General features: G+C 41.1%; 2 protein-coding genes across 2 annotated transcripts; one reads left to right on the top strand and one right to left on the bottom strand.

Moving 5' to 3' along the window:
- The first annotated feature begins 6,082 nt into the window (after positions 1 to 6,082).
- Positions 6,083 to 19,593, top strand: aebp1b (AE binding protein 1b). The gene is given in 23 exon segments (XM_020590388.1): positions 6,083 to 6,898; positions 7,868 to 8,050; positions 8,145 to 8,213; positions 9,623 to 9,916; positions 10,645 to 10,719; positions 11,213 to 11,278; positions 11,551 to 11,634; positions 12,757 to 12,828; positions 12,909 to 13,018; positions 13,413 to 13,552; positions 13,634 to 13,718; positions 13,817 to 13,961; positions 14,059 to 14,147; positions 14,475 to 14,598; positions 14,900 to 15,096; positions 15,244 to 15,420; positions 15,714 to 15,877; positions 16,023 to 16,495; positions 16,618 to 16,757; positions 17,757 to 17,856; positions 18,445 to 18,498; positions 18,501 to 18,577; positions 18,666 to 19,593. Coding segments are annotated over 23 exon segments (3,570 nt in total). The 5' UTR covers positions 6,083 to 6,648; the 3' UTR covers positions 19,068 to 19,593.
- On the bottom strand, positions 19,088 to 23,394 carry pold2 (polymerase (DNA directed), delta 2, regulatory subunit). Its single transcript, XM_020590389.1, has 11 exons — positions 23,118 to 23,394; positions 22,698 to 22,930; positions 22,490 to 22,611; positions 22,272 to 22,395; positions 22,027 to 22,141; positions 21,745 to 21,943; positions 21,537 to 21,617; positions 20,615 to 20,772; positions 20,379 to 20,506; positions 20,198 to 20,299; positions 19,088 to 20,021 (listed from the first exon to the last, which is right to left on the bottom strand). Exons 2-11 carry the CDS (start codon positions 22,921 to 22,923, stop codon positions 19,861 to 19,863), a joined length of 1,416 nt encoding a protein of 471 aa, XP_020446045.1. The 5' UTR covers positions 22,924 to 22,930; positions 23,118 to 23,394; the 3' UTR covers positions 19,088 to 19,860.
- Between the last annotated feature and the right edge of the window lie 4 nt (positions 23,395 to 23,398).

Genomic DNA, 23,398 nt, shown 5'->3' with positions numbered 1-23,398 from the left:
TAATCCAGATGTGTGGAGTCTGTTGCCAGGGCTGATAGACTAGGTCCAGAGCTCCCACTTAATATGGGGGAATATATTTTAAATAATTAAAATATAAATACCTATTTTACTTCTTTATGAACAGACAGCTGTCAGCAAAGGTGATAGCTGAGTGACCGTGAGAAGGATTTTTAACATTGTTTGAGTCCAACAGAACATCAGAAAGTCTTTTGACTTCTCAGCTTCTTACTATTAAAGCTAAGGGGACACTTCATAACAGAGTCTGTGTGCTTAGCTCGGTCCCAGCTAAAGTCAGAGATCTTGTATGAGCTTTCTCTACATTCCGTTAAAAAAAGCATGTGATTGTAAGTTTTTCTGACCAATTAAAATTTATTCCTCTGTGTGTATGAGTGATTGTGAGCGTGTGGTGGAGTGAATGAGCTGATACTGATGAAGGGTGCCTCTCTCGAGGAGATGTAGGGTACAGTATGCAATTCCAGCTCTTACTCAATGATAATCAAAATGATAGTGCTGTGTAACTATAGATATTGTTCCTAACTTCAGGGTTTGTGTGCTTGTGTAAGTGAGTATGTATGTTGTATGACAGAAACTGATTACAGATGGGGTGTTTTGCTCTGCACGCAGTAAGCCAGCTTTACTAAGTACTTGATCCATCAAGCTGCAAAGACGGTACCTTTGTCAGTTTAAAAATGGTGCACACACTAACACTTATCCTAAAACACAGAACGTGTTCTTTGTTCTAGGATAAACACATTCTTTGGTTTGCTCGTGTTATAAACCAGATGTCGGTTCTGGACACAGCTGATTTCAGCAGCTCTGTGGCCTGCAGCAGGTAGAGCTCCTCAGCAAAGCTGGTTCCTGTTTTGTGCTAATGTGAAACCTCCTGTCGTTGTAGTCTCAATCTGTAGCATGTTCAGGTAGCACTAGTACTGTAGCATCCTATAGCCTCCTCTTCGTAAAGCCTGTTGATGTCATGTCTCAGATACACTCTGTAGTGTCAATGAGTGGGCAAACTGTTACTACTATAGCACATTCATGTCATATTTTCATGCAGCTTTTTTCAGTAGACACATTCAGGTGGCACTGTGTGTTTTGGGGAAAGGTTTTTCTTCTGGTGACAGTAAACATGGTGCCTACGTCCAGTGGTGTCATGTGGACTAGAGTGCTGGTTGGTGGCCCTTAAAACTTGCAGGCCTAATGGTAAATTTCCAGTGTCAACATCTACTCAGACAACTGTTCTCTGCCATCTCTGTTCTCCACCATATACTTAAAAAATGAACTGGTGTAGTTTTGCCGACTGCAAGTGTTCTGATTGATCAGACGAATTTGCACTGTTGTAGATATTTGATAGGGTGATGTATGCAAGAGGGAATGGGCCATCTTCAATAGCCATAATGGTCACTGTCGCCCACCTCATGAGTCAGATTCCCCCTCCTTGCTTTAAAAAAATTGCACCACAGATATGTGCTCACATTTAGTTGTATTAAAATTTAAACTGAGGAGCAGTACAGTGTATGTAAATCAGGAAGTTTGTATATACAGGATTAATGATTGTAACTGTATGACTGTCTGTAGGGCATTATACTGAAACACATCGCTTACCTCAGAACTCGAGACAAATCTCTTCTTTCTCTCTCCGGATGTTTGTTTGGCCTCTTAGTCAGACTCATCTTTTTCTGATTCCCTGTACCTAGGCCTTCTCTCATACCAATTGGACACATTATATACTGTATACAGTGTAACACCTGAAGCACTACATAATGGCAAACTAACATAAAAGCTGGTCGATGTTATGTATATTCTATTTAAAGACACATTTGTAGACTATATAGGCCCACACACGCTCTGATGCACATACTGTATGCAGATTTAAAAAAAAACTTAAAAAAAAACTTCTTAAATCGATTTATAATTGGCTGATGTTTAACATGTTGAATTAAGCTGGTTTTCTTGTGGCTTCAGTGATAGTATAGTATACTTTTGAAGTGTTTAAGTGTTTGATGTCAGAAAACACCCAGAAACAATCCCGTCTTTACAGCTACAGTCACAGACAAATTGTAAAGATATAAGCTTGATTAGCAGTCATAACACAGTGTATGCTTTGACCTTGGTATATATTCAGTATCCAGACAAGGCCTGGTGTGTATCCTCTCCTATTACCAAAAGTTATATTTGCAGCAGGTATAATAGAACATATTCATACACATTGGTCATAATTTGGAATCTCATCAGTTGTGCAACCATAACCAAGAGAAGAGATTTAAAAAAAACAAAAAAACAAACATGGGTTCTTGCTTTTGCAGGATGTCACATGCTTTGAGAGTTGTGGTCTGAAGTTCTGCTTCCTAGAGCACCGGCTCGGCAAATCCAGGCACTTCTCTCAATAGTCTGCGCTTTATGAAGGTGTCTTGCTGTTGCTGTTGTCATCGTCTCCTTCAGAACATTTTATGACTGAACCTTGATTGTAAAAGCCCTGTTTTATACTGTTATTTCAGGATACAGTATGTGCTGTTATACATTAAGTGTATGGGGAAAGCTAAATAAATGCTGTTTAAAATTTATATATTTCTCTATGATTTCACTGAATTCTACTTTGACTTTCTACTGAATCTTATAAATAAGTATTTTATACTACATAGTAATCATGCACATTTCATAGAATAACAAATCGATGTACTTGACTGTTTTGCACTAACAAATAATGATACAAAAGCAACAATGGGCATTAAACTGACACTTGAATGTCACTGCCAGTTAAACTTAAAGAGCAAAATGTTTTCCAGTTTTCTCAACACTATCTGCAACCAACAGTCCAAAACCTAAAGATATTTAGTTTGAGAACAAATGAAACTGGAAAGCTAATTTTCATATTTGAGAAGCTCTAACTAATACTGTGCAATAAGTTTTAGAAAGTGACTGAGCTACAGTGGATGTTTTTCTGTGATTCACCCACTGGAGCGCACACTATGTTAGCTTCATGGCTCAAATGACCATGGCTGCGAGCTGATGCACAATATCATAGTTCAGAGATGTTGTATAATTCATATGGTGTTTCATGTACCAGAGTACACAAATAAACTTGTTCAGTAGCAGAAGTTAAAGTTTTACTTCTGACTATTTGTCAGTGCTTTAGCTTTGGCACACTGCCACTTAAGTCCTCTGAGATTTTAAGCCTAATCTTTATTTATTGTACCTTTTGGTTGTTTATCTTTGAGTGAACCTCTTAGGTTTTTTATTGGTGCTGCATCATTAGGATGGAGCACCAGTACTGGCAGGCTGTGCAGACACTGTTTAGATTCTTACAGGCCAAAACCTTTCAGTCTCCGCTTCATTGTTATTTAGACTGAGGCACAATTGTGATACTGTCCCACTCCAGTACAATGTAGAAATATTTTCAACTGATCAGGCAAAGGGGTTTGGTCCTGGTTCAATACATCTGGGATGCCTCCAAAGGAATCTTGGTGCTGCATGTTTCTACATCTGTGCTTAATCAGCCTCATGGCTGCAGTCCTACAGTGCCAGATGACTGGGCTGTGGTGGACCTGCTGAATCACAACATACTCGCAATGGAAAAACATCTCTGCTAATCACTCATACAAGTAAGATTCACGCTTCTGTTGTTTTTATATCTGTTTTTATAGTCTTCAGTGCTGTCTGTGCTTTTAATAGCATGAATTCATGTGTAAGTGATTTCAGTGAAGAGAAAAAGACACACAGAGACAGCTTCAAGTGCAATTCTCAGGAACCGTTTAACCGGTCAATAACAATACACAGAAACCCCTCATGAATCAGTGTTAAGGCATCTGGGTGCCCAGTGAGAATGAAGACAAGAAGGCAGGATGGAGTTCTATAAATCTCCTTCCATTTGTACCTAGTGAGCCTGCTGGATTACAGCATTTTTCTCTCACTCTTGCCCTCGCCTTTCCTCCCCCTCACTCTCTTCCTCATTTTTCTCTCTCTGATGTCATTATTTCCTGCCCAGTAGATGCTGATGCTCAGCTCAAAGCTGTGTGCACAGGCCCTTGCTTTAATGCATCATTTACTGCTCAGCTTATAGGACCTATAGGATTATACAAGCACAAATAGAACTGATGTCAGGTACATTAAAAGCCAATTCTGTGAAGTGTCCTAGTTTCTCTTGTCTGCATTGCAATTAAACCATGTCTAAGTGTGAACAGCTGTCCTACAGTATGTCCTGCAATGTTTAAGGCCCAGCACTCATGGTCTTTGTCAATTTTCTCTTCAAAAATATGCTAAATCTTCTTGGCTGAAAGTTGGCAAAACTCACTCTGATGCATTGTCTGAACATTAGTCACCATGTGTGACGTGAGAGGATCCTGAACTGCTGAATTTTGCATCAGTTTGTACACATTCCCATGCGTGTATAGTAATTTTGGAAGTATTCACAGCCTTTAGCCTACTAAAGTAATGAGTAGCAGCACCAAGCTGTCAAAAAGTACCTTTGCTCCATTCAAATCTGTAGTTAAGTGTATGGATTTATTATCATCAAGATGTATTAGAAGTAAAAGTATTCTGAATGGCCTCTGTCGGCTTTATAGTATTGCACTTTAAGTAGTGTATTTAAATGGCATAAAAACCTTTTCATTTTTACTTTATTTGTTTTGCAGCTGCAGTTTTTATATAAATAATTCTTCATGGGTTTATGAAATACTATGCATTGTTATACATTACATAAAACACTACTACTACAATACATAAAGCAATACAATACAATAGCTCAGTCTCTACAACAGTACGATGCTACTCACACTTTTCTGCACTGGATTCCTTGACTTGGTATTTGTAGTACATTTAGCTAATAATACTCACAGACCTTCAACTTTTGAATGGGGTATTTTTACAGTGTGGTGTTGCTGCTTTTCCTTAAGGAAAGAAAGGAAACGTTGAGTTGAGAGATGAAAAGCACAGAATTACTTTAACATGCTGTTAGCTACTGTAGGCAAGTGTTCATACCAGACCCCGGCAAAGGCCATCATGGGGAAGAAAAAGCAAATGCATTTTCCAGCTAGCTTCCCTGTGTGCCTGTATCCTTGCCAGTTGAAAAAGACTCTGCTTGACCTTACTGTAGTCTGAACTATCTGCTGCGTTCTTCACAGCCTTAGTCATATCCTCCACAGATACGAGTGTTGAAGTGCAGTTTTCTTAAAAATTTGTTGTTCCACAGTCAACTTTCTTTTTAAATGTAACTTTATTTTACTGTCCTCACAATCGAAGATAGTATGAACTGTATAGTTTCATGGTGTGTGTGTGTGTGTGTTGGCATGCACCTGTGTGTCTGTCTTGTAGGCACATGTGCCCAGTGCCCAGTGTAAGACTCATTCATTCTACACATGTGCCCAGTGTAAGACTCATTCATTCTAATAACTGAGCAGAGACAGGACTGTACAATGTTTTATTTACAATGCTTTATTCTAACATCAGGTGTTTCTGGATTTAAAAAACTGTGTCAGACAGTGGAGTTTTTAGGAAAACTCAGTTTTTCCTCAGACAGATTTTGCCTTACTTTTACTGCAGTGCTTATACATGTTGGACATTTTGCTAAAAGATTCAGTCTAACATCCTCATCTGGAATTGCATCATCATAACCCCTAACCGAGGATAAATAGCTCTGCATTACCAGTGAGGACCAAAAGTTTACTGTCACTTGTTAGGTGGCAAAATATGCTACATGTCCAGTATTTGAAGACCCTGACAGGCTCTCCAAGCAATGGACAGAGGAGGGGGATGGTAAAGAAAACACCAAGTATTCTGTCATCTGCTCCGTCAGTTCACCTTCATGGCCTCTTTGCCCACTAATACCTTTTCACCAGAATGGAGAAAGCAAACCAAGCAGCAGCCTGGGGAAAGAATGACTGAGCACCACAGAGGTGTAATGGAAAGCAAAGATTCATTCCTAAGCAAAAACAAGTCCTGGAGTGAAAAAGAATTTACATTCTACTCCTGCCTGTTTTCATTCTCATTGAATTTCTCTCCCTTGATGATTAGTGGTGGTTGGTTTTGTTAATACACACAGAAAATCCCTTATCCTCCCCCTTTCTCTCCCCCTCTTCCTCTTGTGGAATTCAGGGTCCTAGGAGTCACTGCTTGTTCCTGTTGTTCTGCTCTGTGGTGAGTCTGTTGGACTGAATGTTTCTGCTGAGGAATTCAACCAGATCTGCAAGAAAGGATCTGCTGCCTTACTGCAGCCCGGCAGTCTGAGGCCTCCCTTGCCTTCTTTCATCCTCCTCTTCCTCCTACTCCCCCCATCTGCTGTCTGCGTCCTGCACCTGTTTCGACACGCCAGGTGAAGTGGATCCTCTAGCCTTGCACAGTTTTTTCAGCTGACTGTAACTGAAGGGCAATTAGGAACCCAGTCTATTCATTTGACTGGATTGCTGCTTTGCTCTCTCTCTCTATAGCCCACCTTCCTTCCCTCCCTGTCTGTCTCTACCCCCCTCCCACTCTATCTCTGTCTAGCCCAGTCTGAGCCTGGTTGACTCTATGACTGTGGGTACTCATGGAACTACAGTAATTTCCCTGTTGCTGATCACACGGAAAGGACACAGACCGAAGACAGGGTGAAATATAAATCTTGACGAGGATAAATTGGATTGAGGACTGAATTCTGCGGTTGGAAGAGCAGCAGGTATGAAAGGTCAGATTGTGGTTGTGTCTGTGGCTCTGCTGGCCGTGTGCTGCCTGTTGATCCCCAGAGGAGGGGAGAGTGCTGGGGGGATAGCTTCTCTCCGACACAGTGTAGAGGAGAGGCAGGCAGGGGAACGGCTGCGAGACGAGTCTCTGGATGATCCAGAAATTGTGCAAGGACTTGCAGAGGATCCACACCCACTGAGAAACAACAGTAAGGCCAAGAGAGAGACTGATGAAGCTGCACTGGAAGGTGAGTGGAGAAAGTTCTACTTCTACATATAAAAATACAAATATTTTACACAAGCAAGACATCAGAGCTGCTCAGCTGTGGTGTGAGTTATACCACCATGACATGGAGGAGCAAACGGACACAAACACACACCCATTTGTTCTTTGACAGCTCCAGCAGGCATGAGAAAGTCCAGGTGCTCACCTGCCCACTACTACTACTCCACAGCAGGGAATAAAAATATAAATCAAATATTTCTGGCTCACATCAGATAAGAGAGGAAGCCGCTTAGTCGAACATCTTGCTGGCACATTTTTGCAGCTGCAGTAACCATTGATGATTAATGCTGACAAATCGCTTTTCTGGAGCTTTCTAAGCTTCAGATGTAATACTCATCAGTCCAAACTAGCTCTGTAATTGGTTCCACTGATGGATTTATCCTTTAACATGTTGCTGAGATGAGAGTGATTTGGAAGGATTTTGTATCTTTAAAATTGAATTGTGGTCAATGGAGCACAACTAATGGAAAGAGAGAGGAGTGTTTTCCATGAAAGTGCCTCAGTACTTCAGACAACCTTAGAAGGAAATACTTATAGACCTCAAGCAACCACTGAAATGTGTCTGGCTGATTTTCTTTCCCCTGTCTGTGCAGTTTGACATTGCAGGAAAGAAATTACTGTGGAATTTAATTCTAAAATGCAATACTGAATGAATGATGCACACAAAAATACAAATGGGAATTTCATTTGCTTTGATTTTTGCTTCAGTTGTCAATGATTATGCTTTCACCCAATACTAATTTTCCATTTAAATAGTACTGGCAGATTGTGACCTGCTTCATCACACAGGAAATGTGCAAGAGAGAAATAAATTAAAAAAAGAGATGATCATCTATGAAAGAATATTTTTCTGATCATGAGTGCTGTGTACTTAATTTGATTCTGACCAATAGAAAACCTCTCGCCTCTTCGGTTTTCCTCATCTGTCCAGGTGTTTTGAGCAGGGTGAGGAAAGCACCAGACGAAGGCAAAAAAAAGAAGGACAAGAAGAAGAACAAAGAGCCAAAGCGTCCCAAGGCTACCAAAAAGCCCAAAACTGAGAAGAAGGGAAAGAAGAAGGGCAAACAGACGACGACAACGACAACAACAACAACTCTGCCACCAACCACAACAGGTGAGGACAGGACAGAGCAATGATCAGTGTTTGTACTTGAACAACCTGTACCTGAACAGATGTTGTTGACCTTGTGTCTGTCTGCTGTCTCTAGCTGTCCCGACTGAACCACCCACTGAAGCAGAGCCATACACAGAGTACTCTTATCCTGATCCTGATGCTGGTGAGTGGCACACACTAAGGACTGTATAAAAATTACTGGGGTGAGAACGGGGGTGGAACATTACATTTCAGTTTGCTCCACTGCCTTATTTATATTTTATTTGGACCTATGACTTAGGAAAACACAGCAATGCCCTTCTCCTAATATCTAAAAATATAGTACTGGGTCAGTACAACTCTTTCCAACATGCATAAATGCATAAAAAAGAAAAAAAATTGAAGAATTTAAAGGGAACACCCCCAGTTTTATACATTAAAGTTTGTTGACTGATCTCGGACAGTACTGTTGCATAAGAAAAACAATGATATAAGACCTTTTGTGGCTCCAGAGGGAGTTGTATAAAATCTCATAAAATGCCTCCTGCTGATGATGATGGTGATAATGATGCATCTAGTGTTGTCACTTGAGTCAGTGGGTCTGCAAACTACATGGCTTAGGGGGGACAACTGGGACTGTGGACTTAGAAATAAGTGAGCTTACCAGACCTCTTCCACCTGTTCTTCATCTGAGCTGCTGTTAGAATAGCATACCTGAATTTCTACATGAAATGTTTAGACCCCAGCTGAATTGTGGGTATGTACCATGCTGAAGGTATGCACCATGTTTTGAGAAGGAAGAAGAATGTGTAGAATAAAAGGTATGTCTGATTCTGCTTACATGGATTTTGATCCTTTTTTGTCTTTAAACTGTCCATTGTGAGTTTGACAGTGTTGGAGAAATGCTAAGGAGTACTCTTTAAAATGGTGTAATCTAATATAAACTTTAACATATTTATGCAATAGCAAACAATGCACAAATTTACAGTGTAATTACAAACTTCCAAATTTATGGCATACATAATAAAAGGCTAAAGTTCATCTTAATAGGCCACCTTTATATGACACATTCAACTTTTTTATGCATTTATTAAGTGTAATGTTTGGTAGCAATAACATTTATTGTGATGAGAAAAATAAACAGAGACATGTCCTCTGCAGATGGCCCACTGTGCACACAAAAACCATCCTTTGTGACTATTCGATTCATTTTTAAAATTATTATTATGAATATAAATCCAGCACAGGGATGCTGAACTATAAATTTATGGTGTAAAAAATAAAAAAATCCTTCTCTTCTTGCAAAAGGGCCAGAGTATCCTCCCCTTAGCAAAAAGGGAAAAAAAGAACCTTCCACATTATCTGACCTGATCATTTGTGAACAGTCCCTTGGATATTTTAGGCACCTCTCCAGGCACTCACTCTTTATTTATAATTTGTTTATAGGTTTGAAAATTGCAGTGACTTCTTGCTGAAAAACAATAACTGAAAAAAGAAAAGAATCTAAAGATATAAACTTGAAAACCATTTTAAAAAAAAATGTGTTTCTCAATATCTGTGCCCAACATCAGATACTCTTTCCATCTGTTTCAGATTACTGGAAACCAGACGATGACTACTGGGAGGTTGAACCCACACCATCCAGGCCTCAGCCCGAGGCTCCTATCACAGATCTACCCTATGACTACTGGAAGCCAGAGGAGGAAGTCCCAGCTGCTACTGTGACAGACAACTTTGATGACTACTGGAACCCAGAGGAGAATGAGCCTTATCCTTCAGTGACTGACAACTATGACAGCTACTGGAAAGAGGTGGAACCTACAGCTCCTGCCCCTGAGGTTGATGGGAAGGCTGGCACAGATGACGGCGATTACTGGGATGCCACATGTATGTCTGACTTTGTGTTTCTCCCTGCTTTGTTTTGATTGAGGATGTTTCTGGGGTGACAGTTTATTAAACACAAACAGAATGAGATAAAACCATGGTGATGTGAGGCGGGGGGTATTGCAGCAACAAAGAAAAACAATTGAATACAGGACTAGGATTTGACCAAAAGGGGGTTTCTGAAACTTCTGGTATTTTGCACATAACAGTGTATTACTCCAAAAGAAGGCCATTGCTGTAAAAATGTAGAAGCTGAGAAAATAAGAACCAAAATTTGCTGAATGTCAGGGTGAACTAGTTATGTCAGCTCAGTTTAAGAAGAAGTTGCAATGTTTCTATTATCAAACTTAAAATTTCTAGCTCTGTCAACTGATACATTTTTGATTCAGATGACTTAATTTTTTAAAATTTCTTCCAAATACAGGCTCTTAATAATCACAGCACACGGTTCATCCCTTTTTTAAAACAGAGCTGTATGTCTAATATGTGGAACAGTTATTCCACAGGCCCAGAAGCTGGAAACAGTCTGTCTTGTGGCTGCGTGACACTTGTCTGGACCAGACTGGACAAGTTCTCATGTGTTTCCAGCACACTGCACCTCCACTTTTCCAACATTTCCAGATTCACCCTCACTGTCCCGTCTTGTCTTTTCTGTCACAGTCTCCTGTTCCTGATACAAATAATCCCCATGTTTGACTTTTGAATTGTTTTAATGTTTTTCACTCCTGCAGTTGAGGGGCCAGATAATCTTCCATTCCCTGACGGTAAAGAGGTCAGCCCTGAAATCATAGTAGAAACTCTACCAGGTAACTTCTGTTACTCAAACATATGTCTAATTTTCAGTTAGGCGGTTATTTAGTATTAAACCTTTTAGAGTTGAGATGCAGATGAAATGTTCACCTTTATGCTGGAAGCAGATGAGAAATCAAGAGTAATTAAGCAGATGGGAATGATAGTATAGATTGTCTGTGAGCTAACGTGCCCTAGATTTCAAACACGAATGGATGGGTTATAGTCAAACAAACAAAGCTTTCCATGGTTTTGTTGTGGACGAAAAAACCCTGTCATCAGATCACAGTTGTTATGGTTCTTATAAATGAAAGATTTAACATCTTAACTACATAGTAGGCGTTGCATCCAAATAGAGAACTTCTTGTTGTGGTTGACTCAACCAGGCCTGTACTAATCTGTAAAACTTGGCAGATTAAACCATGTAATCTCATAAAATCTCCCTTTTGTAGCACTGCCTCTGAGCAAATGAATGAATTGTCTGACTTCACCTTTATCTTTTTTACACAGAAGAGCCCACAGCCACTCTTCCCTATGAGGGGACATGGTATGAAGATTATGACGAATACGGAATGAGTATGCACACATGCACGCACACACACATAAAATATAACCCAAATGTTTTATATTACTCTACTGGTTTAACTGCACTGAGACTTTGTGCCAACAAAGCAAACGGCAAGGAAAAAGGGATAAACAGTCATGACTTTCCAGATTTATAAATGATCCTTTGTGACCCTTTTACTGTTTACGGTTCCTAATGACTCACTAATACTCAGAGAGACGTGCCTTTATAATGCGGTACAAGGGGCGGGTATATTTATAAGATTATTCATGATTTTCCACAGGGAAGAAAGAAGATGAGACGGATGAAAAATGGATACAGAAAGAGAGAGAGAGAGCAGAAAAAGAGAGAGCGAGGGAAGAGAAGGGTAAGAAATCCCAGATGTGGAGCTTTTTTTCACCACTTTGTATGTGTAGTTTACCACTAGTTTCACCACTTTTACATGTGTAGTTGCTAAAGCAAAAAACATGACCTTGACCAATAGTACTAACAGATCAAATGTGTTTGTGTCATAAAAGAATATTAGAATATTATATAGGAATGCATATGTGATGTCCCACCATACCTATGGTATTTGCTTTAACCTGCATGACAAGGACAAATGTTCATGCCTCCACCACAAAATGGAGATTAGGCCTGTAGAAAGTTCAGAAATCTTTTGCCAGACTGGAAGCAAAGAGGGCAAGGGGAGTTCAGCTTAGAATTACTCATGTACTTAGTATGGATTTGTGTGAGTGATAAAGAAAAGAGATAACAGCAGGCAGAAGGTGTATTGTATGCCCCTTTAATATTCAAATGACATTCAGCTCATTATGTGCCACATATCTACTGCATGTACTAGCTAGCTGCTGGTTGAGGAGTCAAGCCTGGACTGGATGATATGTCTATATAACACTGGCTGACCTGGTGTCAATAGGCCACTTCCTGTGTGCATGGGTCACTGCAATCTGGGTTTAAAGTAAAAGCATTTTTTACCAGACTTTAACAATAAGTTTCTGAGTTTTGAAATCTCACCAGTAACACTGAGGCACAAAAGCAGATGTGTGTCTGCGCATCCTCGTACCATCGTGTTAATGTGAGCATGTGTATGTCCACTTGTGCCTGTGTGTACAGTAGGCACGTTAGCTTGCAACATGTTGTGCATTCCTACTGTCAGTATGACTTGTGGCAGCTGATGAGCTTCAGTGTCACAATATGAATAATGATAGATAATGGGATTCTTCCTCAGTAATGGGGTCTCTAGGTCAGGATCACACTTGCACTGGGAGGGAACTCACAACATCTGTTTTTGCCCACTACTTTAAATTCCCATGTTCTATTGGAGATCCTTGGTATATAACATTTGCAAAATACTGATGAGTGCCAAGATTCTGGGCACACAGAGAGAGAGAGAGAGAGAGAGAGAGCGTATTCAGCCAAGAGAGTTCACTTTATTTAGCCAAGACAGTTCAATTTATTTTGCATTAAGACTTTTTCTGACCTCTGCCAGAGAGAACACAGAAGCTGAAGGAGGCAGAGGATCGGGCCAGGAGCAGACCACATGTCTTCAAAGAGCCAAAGAGTAAGTAGATCTAAGTCCAAAAAAAAAAAAAAAACTTTACTGATCTACATTTCATTTTCTCTGCTCTGTGTATGTGGCAGAGTGCCCTCCCCTGGGGATGGAGTCTCATAAGATCAACTCAGACCAGCTTTCTGCCTCCTCTATGTCTCAGTACAGATTTGCACCTCAAAGGGCACGCCTCAACATGCAGGTACACAACACTCAGTGCAGGACCTCCAGTTTGAACACACACACACACATATACATACATATATATATATATAATTCAGACATGTAATATATATAACACATACATACTGCCAGGCTTTGAAATAAACACAGCTACAGCCACATGTTGGAAAATAATTACTATTATTACTGAGTCTGTAACCAATAATTCCATTAGCTGCTTTGACAGCTGAGCACTTTTTAGCAAGTGGTTAAATCCGCTGATAAATCCTACTTAGCTTTGCTGACTTTTTACTTCTATCCTGACATTTTGTAATATATGTGAATTAAATTTCATTTCATAAGAATTTGATATTTTCTTTGAGTGTGCACAACAGTGGATAAGCAGCATGTGTTCTGGTCTCTGTGGTTCCCAGGGCTCTGATGATGAGGAGAACATGAGAGGAGGAGCGTGGTGTGCAAACTCAGAAGACAGGATCCACTGGTTTGAGGTCGATGCTCGCAGAGAGACAGAGTTCACAGGAGTCATAACTCAGGGACGAGACTCCTTCAATGAGTAGGATTCAACCACACAAACACATGAATATACTTTATCTTCTATTGCTAAATTCACCATGTTGTCCCTGTTTTGTTTCAGGAGTGATTTTGTGATGTCCTACTTCCTGGCTTTCAGTAATGACAGCAGAGAATGGACCACCATCCATGATGGATATGCTGACTGGGTGAGTTCAACTAAAATTATGTCACTTTCTTTGGCACCTTGTATGTCTCCTTCCTTTTCCCTTACTCACTTTCCTCTCATCTTTCCCCTCTCATCCAGTTGTTCTTTGGAAACAATGATAAGGACACTCCAGTGATGAACCAGCTGGCAGAGCCTGTGCTGGCCCGCTACATTCGAATTATTCCTCAGAGCTGGAATGGCTCTCTGTGTATGAGGCTCGAGATCCTAGGCTGCCCTCTGCCTGGTGAGCTTCACACACACAATCACATGTACATGCACACACTGAAAACACACAACGTTAATGATGCATTTTTGGTTCCTTGTCTCTCTCCCTCATACAGATCCAACTGATGTTCTGTACAGGCAAAATGAAGTGACTCCAGTGGATTACTTGGAGTTCAAATATCACAGCTATTCAGAGATGGTTGCAGTGAGTGTCCCTGTGCACGAGCCCCTGAATGAATTCCACAGGAAATCCTCAGCTATTTCCCCAAAGACTAAAAGAATATTATTTTCCTTAAACAATTTAACACTGAACCAGGAAGTCTTCCTTAATCCACTCAGATATAAACAGATATTAAAACCACTGCTGATGGGTCATTCTTTTTCAATTATTTATTTCAACCACCAGAGGGCACCATGATGTTTCCACACCAACACAATGTCATCAACCATCAGCTCTTTTATAAATAATGTGTAAATATAATGATATGCAGTACTCTGCACACTAACTGTGTCTATTGTCTAATGTGTTCAGCTTATGAAGTCAGTGAACGAGGAGTGTCCCAACATCACCAACATCTACAGCCTGGGCCTCAGCTCCAAGGGGCGGGAAATCTTGGCCATGGTCATCTCTGGAGATCCCACAGAACATGAAATAGGTGGGAATCTGTTCATGAAACAAGCAAATAGAACTGTTTTGTTAATGGTTAAATTAATTGTACAATAATGCATTACAATCCTAAAGGCATGTTTTTATTCCAAGCAGATGTAAAAGCATCTGTTCTCCCTCTAATTTTCCAAAAGTCTGAGATGCTGTTTGGTTGAGATTAGAACCTGTGGGGCATTTGGCCTCGATGGCACCACTGATGATTCCTGTAAAGCCTAATAAACACTGGGTGGGAGTCAGCAGATTATGGTCAACAGAAAAGCAACTACAATTTTCCCCGTCTGTCTCCACAGGTGAGCCGGAGTTTCGCTACACAGCAGGTTTCCACGGAAATGAGGTGGTAGGTCGGGAGATGCTCCTTCTTCTTATGCAGTACCTGTGCAAAGAGTACAAAGACAAAAACCCCAGAGCCCTGAGACTGGTGGAGGGAATACGCATCCACCTGGTGCCTTCTCTGAACCCTGATGGACATCAAGAAGCATTTGAAGTGGTCAGTATAAAATAGATGAATAAATAAAATGTTTTAAAAGTCATACATTTCAAAGACAAGCAAACGAAATACCAATGAATCATAGTGTGTTTCTGGTCTAGAGTGATTTGGCTCAGTGTGTCCCTTTATCTAATTTGTGCCCCGCAGGGATCAGAGCTGAGTAGTTGGACCACTGGACACTTCACTCAGGATGGCTTTGACATCTTCCAGAATTTCCCAGACCTGAACCACATACTGTGGGATGCTGAAGATAAGGGTTTGGTGCCTAAACTAACCCCTAACCATCATGTGCCCATACCAGAGAACTCTGAAGATAACAGCTCGGTAAGGAAAAGGGTATTGTTGTATCTTACATTCAGCTGATCATAAATGCTGAGGGCAGATGATCTCCAGTTAAGGGTTGTTGTGAGGCAATTGGTCACCAGGTGACAAAAATTTGTTTTATTTCTTGTATTTCTCCCATAAAGCCCTCTTTCCTCATATAAAATGGAAGTAAGAAATCTTTGTATTTTGATAAAGGTGGCTTTGGTCTACTCAGTAAAGACAAATGACCAAGCTTACATGGGTTTATTTCCTCCGTTATTTGTATGATCCTGATCTTCCTGTTTTTGTTCAAGATTGCCGTGGAAACCAGGGCTATAATCTCCTGGATGAAAAGCCATCCATTTGTATTGGGTGCAAACTTCCAGGGCGGGGAGACAATTGTGGCCTATCCTTATGACAGCTTACGTCTCAACAAGCCTGCTCAGACCCAACAACGCCACAGCCGCAAGAAGAGACAGTATGATTTGCTCTCTCCATCTCCCTGTGCTCTGCTGTTGCACTGCTTTTCACACAGACTTTTCCTACATTTTCCTCCACTTTTCCTGATTAGCTCTCAATGAGTCTCTCAGTTACAGTCAAGTTAAACAGCACATTTCTTACAGGTATGAAGAAGAAAGTTTTGACGTGACAGAATGGGGAATGGGTTACCACGAGGTGCCAGAGGAAGACTGGAGAAGAACAGGATACACTGAGCCAGAGGAAGACTGGAGAAGAACAGGATACACTGAGCCAGAGGAGGAGTGGAGACAAACAGGATACGCTGAGCCAGAGCAGTGGCAGGGCCAGGGCTATGATCATGGTTACGACCATGGCTATGATCACAGTTACAACCAAGGTTATGGCCACAGAGAGGAAGAGGATGACGACAGAGAAAGAAGTGCTGGTTACCAGTACACTGAGCCAGAGGATGAAACTAGGGAAATTGCAGACGAGTCCCTCTTCAGGTGGTTGGCTGTCTCCTATTCCTCCACACATCTGACCATGACACATAACGTCCACAGCTCCTGCCATGGAGACACTGCTGCAGGGGGACTTGGCATCGTCAACAGGGCCAAATGGAAGCCAGTCACAGGCAGTAAGTAGAGGCCAGGAGGTTCATTTTAACGGTGTACTTATGTTTACAACACACCCTGGTGGACAATACATGCAGTGCAGGCTCTGGGGTTAGTGTGGGGATGTGTGTGTGTTTTTCTCCAGGTATGAATGACTTCAGCTACCTGCACACCAACTGTTTTGAGCTGTCCATATTCCTGGGTTGTGATAAGTTCCCTCACCAGAGTGAGTTGGCTTATGAGTGGGAGAAGAACAGAGAAGCAATGCTCACCTTCATGGAGCAGGTCAGTCACTCACCTTCACACAGCATGTGATGTACTGCTTTCATCTCTGTGCTCTGACTGGGGTTGGAAAGAGTACTAGAACATGCTACTACTGAAGATCATATAACTCTTATGCTTATTCTATTTGTTGTTGCTTAACATTACTCAAAAGTAGCTCTTATGAGGTTTGCCTTGAATAACAGTCAAAAGTAACACATCCTGTAGTAATTGTAGCTATGTGTATTTGGCCACTGTGAACAGCCGAAAGATCAAGCTCTTTCATATTTAGCCATCCTTGTCTTTTTGACTGTATGGATGGCAGTGTCAGCCTGTCATGTCAGTCGGTCCACCACTTTGCTCCAGACTGAAATACCTTAACAGCTGTTTGGTCGGTAATATTTTGTACAGAGATTCATGGTCTATAATGGATGAAACCTACTGACAATGGTCATCTTCTGACTTTTGCTTTAACAGCACCAAGATAGAATTTTCTTCCTAGTGCCATTTTGATATTTTAGTCCACAGCTTTTAGGTTGATTAACATGGATTTTGCTATCAAAGATCCCCAGTAGAAGAAGTCAGAGTTTAACTTTAGGAATCTCCTACTGTTTCCTCGTCTGCCATCGCCAGCTCAAAATGTTACCTTTTCCAATGTGCTGGTTTGGATAATTTCCAAAACTAATGACCTTCCCCATCAGCCTTCGTGTTAGGTGCTAATGTGCTAATGTTATTATGCTATCCATTAGAACATGATAAATATATCTGCTAAACATCAGCATGTTAGCATTATTACTGTCAGTGTATTTGCATCACATTCTCAGTTATTAGCATGGCTGCAGATTCAACTCCTGTTTAAAGGTTTTATCACTATAAAAGGAAACAGTATAAAAGTCAAGGTTAATGGACTAGGCTTCTGAATGAGCCACATCACCATTAACTGTGCGCTACATTGAAATTAAGATACATTAAAATATTTCTTGACCCCCCCACCCCACCCCTCAATTCCCCCTCTTTATCCAGGTGCATCGTGGCATCAGGGGCATAGTGAAGGATCAGCAGGGAAACCCCATTGCAAATGCCACTGTGTCTGTAGAGGGGATCAACCATGATGTCACCACAGGTCTGGTGAAAGACTTCCACTGTCTCCCTCCTTGAGTCTCAATATACACTCACAGGCCATTTTATTAGGTACACCTGTACAATTGTGTGCACTTCAGTACAACACTTCCACCTAAACAAATGTTTATGAAGCTCAAAATGGCTCAGTTTTTAGTTCAATTTTAGTTCAAATTTAATTCAATTTGTATAAATTCAATTATATGTTTATTATTATGTCAGTTAAAAATGGTATTGAACACATTATATTCAGAGGTGTTCTTAATATTCTGACCCTCTCATATATGAAGCTGGGGAGGACAAAAATATATAGACACCTCTGAATATAATGTAGTCGAGTACAACCCCACCTTTAACTATGACCTCAATAATAAACATAACTGAATTTATACAATTGACAATTTCACCAAAAACTGAACCATTCTGAGCTTCATAAACACAGATGTTAAAGTGGAAGTGCTACTTTGAAGTGCATACAGTTGTACCTAATAAAGTGGCCAGTGAGTGGGTGTTGTGATGAAGGTGCTTCAAAACATAATATAGCACCCATTGTGCTTAAAACTAAATGTCTGTCCCATCACTGCCATTGTAGCTCCAACAGGAGACTACTGGAGGCTGCTGCACCCAGGGGAGTACCCAGTGACAGCTCCATGGTGGGTTACCAGTCAGGAGCGACCGCTTGCAGCTTCAACCTGGCCAAGTCCAACTGGGATCGCATTAAACAGGTAAGGCACTGCCATCCTGAACTGACCACACAGTCAATATATATGGATCTAGAGTGTAATAAAGTGTCTTTCTTAAATTTTTTTGTAGATCATGGCCCTCCATGGCAACAAGCCAATACGACTCAGCTATAGCACCACCAAAGCACAGCACCCCGCAGCTGGTAATGGCAACAGGCGTGTGGTTGGTAGCAACAATGGGTCTTCACCAAACTCACGACTCAGCGCTGAACGGCTAAGGCGGCTCAGGATAGCTCGTATGCGTCGTCGGCAGCAGAGATTGAGGTTATCATCTACGACGATGGCGATGACGACGACAACAATGACAACGACAACATTACCCCCAACAACAACCACAATTCCCACAACACCAGAGACCACCACATCCTGGTATGACTCGTGGATCATAGGGGAAGGAGAGTCCTCGACACCTGGTGGGTTCACAGACTCCATTGTGGATTATAACTACGAGTACAAGATCGATGACTATTAAACCAAACATGCACAGACAGCTTCTGTAAACACTCACCCTTTCCTAACTGTAGTTCTCGTTGTCGTGTTGTACTTTTGAGCAGGTCGATAAAGAATCAAAAGAAGGTTCCTGTCTTTGTACAACATATAAGCAAAGGGAATGTACAGGATAACTATTAATTCTATTAAGACAGTGTATCTGTTCCTTAAAGTTGACAAAAGCCTCTTCACAGAAATTGACCCATTCATTATAGGTACAATTTCAGTTTGACAGTTCACACTGCATTTATCTGGCTCGTTACTGTCTTTCTTATGAATGCTTTTTTCCTTCATGAAAAGGTGTTTATTGTGAATGCACATAAAAACTGTTGACTTACAGTCTATGTCCATGGCAGAAATCGCTTTTACAGTATAAACAGTCACTGTTAAAAGGCATTTGTTCACAGCTAGTAACAGAGAGCCAGAAGAGGGAACAAGTCTTCTGTCACGTTTCCTCAGGAAAGCTGGGGTGAAAGAGTTATTTTTCAATAAAGTCATATTAATACACAGTGTGTGCCTCTCTTCTTTTTAGCCCGATTTCTGTTTTAAGAGAATACTAGGATATCAGTGATGCTTGTCTATTAAAAAACACACCTCAAAGCAAACAAGAGAAGCTGCTTTATGAGGTAATTTTAACAGCAATTCATTGACCCTTACGATAGTGACTGAAGAACTGTGGCCCAATGTTGACATGACTGGTCTGTAGTCAAGAGATTTATATACACAAATAGTCTATAGTCTCCGCACGTTGTTCTGTATGTGGTGGGTATGCACCCTCAGTGGCTGATGTTCATCTCACTTTCCTCATCGTCATTGGCAGAGAATGCAGCGAAGCTAATTGGCTCACACTCCAGAGTACGTAAATTGAGCAGGCATACTGTTTGGGTGCTGCTGAACTCTGGGACAGTAACTAAGAGGACTTCTTGGCCATCGGCTCCTGCAAGGAAAAGAAGACAAAGAAATATACTGGAACATTAGGAGGAGGAGGAAAACTGTCCAAATGCAGTAATATGATCAAAACAATGTGTAAATACACTGTCCACTTGATGTATAAAGACGATAGTCATTATCCAACAAGATTCTTAAGCGTACATGTACACATCACACACTGACCTTTAAAGAGCTTGGACTCAAAGGTGGGGGCGTTGCCACTGAAGTAAACATGGGGACACTCTTCCAAGATAAATGGGTCTTTTTGGTAAAATGGGTAACAACCTGACAGAGATGTAAGGAAAACTGTAAATAATGTAAACCGCTAGAAGGTTTATGTTCTGCATCACTTTGTCTGACTAACCTAGAGTATCAGGTGTTGTAGGGGCCAGATGTCGAAGTCGTAGCGTTTCCTCCAGTATTTGTAGGTGACTGTCCATGCTGCTGTACCTCTGAATGTCACAGACATTTTGGCCTGATGTGCCCAGGAACCTTAGTGAAAACAAATAAAAACAAGGTCCTCAGCACATCTGTACACTCACTTTAGATCGAACATTAAATTCAAGATGTCAGAGAGAACAGGCATGTGGTAGTGCTCACCTCACTCCATCAATGTTTGCCTGGTATGGATTGGAAGCCAGCTGAAGGGTAGGGTACACCGAGGACAAGGGGAACATACAGCTGTGGAGCGGCTGCTGTGGGAGGGTGTAGTTAGTGGGGTCATATTGGCCTGGCATCACATCCACAGGAACAGAGGACTACACAAGAAGGCAGGGACAATAAAAATCATTTCAATTCAATTCATTCAATTTATTTCAGGAATAAAAGGCCTCCATAGTTCCACAACCACATATATTTAGGTATACAAACAGATTAATGTTAATAATAATAATAATCATCTCATAATCATAAAGTCTCAATGCTCAAGAAAACTCGCTGCTCCTCAGTCTCACATTCCTTCAAGCACTTTATTTTCCCCACACCTCAAATGGTCACACCCACTAAAGCACACAACCCTTACTGTTAATGGTTTTAATACTGTTTATATACAAACTTTATCTTAGTCTACAACTGTAGTCATTTCTGAGCTGCAGATTATTTTTATTAGTGAGTGTTGATTAGGTTTTACCGATATTTGTCTGTATTGCTTGTTTTGTTTGTGCAAGGTCTTCAAATACCTTGTTTGGTCTAACAGTCATGTATTTCTACATGATGTAATTTATGTAATTCTACACGATGATTTAGTAAATCCTATGAAAAATAAATTGAGAAACTGATTATTGCTCAAAAACAGACACGAAATGTCTGTTGTGGCTAAACCAGCCAATAAATACACATTCCATTAAATACATAAAAACAAAATTCCCAATACTGCCTTAAAACAGTCCTGTAGCAAACCCCTAATAGCTTTACACAACCAAACACAGGTGCCACACTATTAACACTGTGGCAAAAATCTCCAAGGGAGACAAATGTATATAATCTCACTTCATATTCGTGCAGAAAAGAAAGGCAGACCCACCACAAGCTGAAGCAGCAGCTCATCCAGCAAACGAATGGCATCAACACTGCCAGCCTGAGTCTTCTTTGTCAGGTACTTTGCCTGGAAAAACAGAGGGGTTAAAGTAAGTATAAGATCATTTCAAATGATTGTGCGACATTTTTAAAACAGTTAAACTAATAACAGGTATACAGTGGGTGTATATGCAGGACAACCTAGTTCTTGTCACCTTCGTTGATGCGTCTTTGTCCTGGGTGCACTGGCTCAGGAGGTTTCCAGCCAGTAGGACCCTGGAAATTGTTGCTGACCTGCTCTGCTCCCCTTGGTCACCAAGCTGCCCAGTTACCATGTCAACCAGCAATTGTAGGCTCAGCATGCTGTCGGCATGACTGCTGCCAAGACCAAGTCCTGAGGCCAGGAGCACAAACCTAAACCAAGACAAACGCCATTCGAATCTATGATCACAAAAAGCTGGGATTTAAGCTATGTAGGTGTGTTTGTGTGTGTTCACCTGTCAGAGCTGAGTGTAGGTCTTGCAGTCTGCAAAGGGAGATCAGCTGTGCAAAGGTCCTCAACCGTGAATTTCCCATCATTCCTCTCAGCTCCATATATTGCAATAACACTACCTGAGAGACAAAGAAAGAACGCCATTAAATACAAAACCTACACTGCTGTACAATCACAGCTGCATATAAGTGATGCAACACTGTGACCCTGTGATGTGATAGTCTAATATTCCTTCAAAGCAATTCTGACCTGTGACACACTTGTCTCTGTCAATTTTGCCCTGTAGTTTGATCCTCTGGAGCTCATCCTCCAGAATCAGCTCATCTGCTTCACTAATGTATTTGGCTCGTGCAGGCTGGGGCAGCAGGTTGTGCTGAAGAAGAGAAGAAATCAGAAACATGTTATGAAATAAACGGTTTCCATTTGATCTAGAATGCAAGCTGCATGAATTCAGCATGATTGCAAACCTCTTCACTGATCTCTTTAAGAATAGATGGCTGCAAGTCCATACGTTTGAACAAGGTCCCCACAATGCAACACTGCTCCCCAGTCTGAAGCTCACACAACTTCCTGATAAGCACCTCTGGTCCTGGTAGAAAGAGAAACAAATAGATATATAAATACATGGAAAGAGGTTCAGATGTTTCACAGTCCGATTTGTAGGTATATCCTTACCCCATTTCTGCTGGGCTCTCTCTGCGAGCAACGGCCTCATCTGCATGAGTCGTGCTGCATATATATGGGCATACTGGCGACTGAAGCTCCGCTCACCAACTCTGTAGCGCTCGAATAAGGGGATATAGGACAGCGATGCCCTCTCAAATATCGGCCCCTGATCATCAGAGGTAGGGCAGCAGAGCAGAGATGAGCCATCCTTCTGGGCGTTCAGGTCAGAGAACATGACTGTCCTGAAGCAGAGACAGACGAAATTGATCTAATTTGATGCATACGTGCACAATAACTGCAGGGCATGTGTACAAAGTCAAGCGTTTTAGGCTAACGTTAATGGCAACAAGTGGTGCTGCCTGAGCTCTTCCAAAACATTCAGAGTTGTTTTTAGGAATATCGTGAATGTAATACATTTAAGGACCTTACCTTGGTACCAGGAAAGTGAGACTTGAGGTATGGTCAGTCGTAAATCAGGCGCTATGTTATATTTTCATATATCACTGATTGTAATCTTGCTAGTGAGTATAAGAAACAATTCCCGCGTAATCACAGGCTCATGTTTTTTTTTTCTTCAATGCCGACATATCTCGCGAGAACAGAATACAACATGTGAATAACGGTTACCAATACATAAACCTAATGTACCATATAGAATTTAAAGAAAATGACCGAAATTAACTTTTAGAGGTAAGTGGGCATGGTGAGCC

The sequence above is a fragment of the Monopterus albus genome, unplaced genomic scaffold (assembly GCF_001952655.1).
Source record: "Monopterus albus unplaced genomic scaffold, M_albus_1.0 scaffold12.1, whole genome shotgun sequence".
NCBI lineage: Eukaryota > Metazoa > Chordata > Actinopteri > Synbranchiformes > Synbranchidae > Monopterus > Monopterus albus.
The sequence above is the reverse complement of the archived record's forward strand: the minus strand, read 5'-3'. Positions and strand labels throughout refer to the sequence as shown.

What these genes read in the sequence shown, in the direction of transcription:
- pold2 (XM_020590389.1), bottom strand. Translation starts at nt 22,923, where the DNA reads ATGTTCTCTGACCTGAACGCCCAGAAGGATGGCTCATCTCTGCTCTGC. An exon ending in GAGAGCCCAGCAGAAATGGG is followed by an intron (nt 22,612 to 22,697) that starts GTAAGGATATAC and finishes TCTTTCTACCAG; the next exon opens with GACCAGAGGTGCTTATCAGG. An exon ending in GCAAACATTGATGGAGTGAG is followed by an intron (nt 20,507 to 20,614) that starts GTGAGCACTACC and finishes GTTTTCACTAAG; the next exon opens with GTTCCTGGGCACATCAGGCC.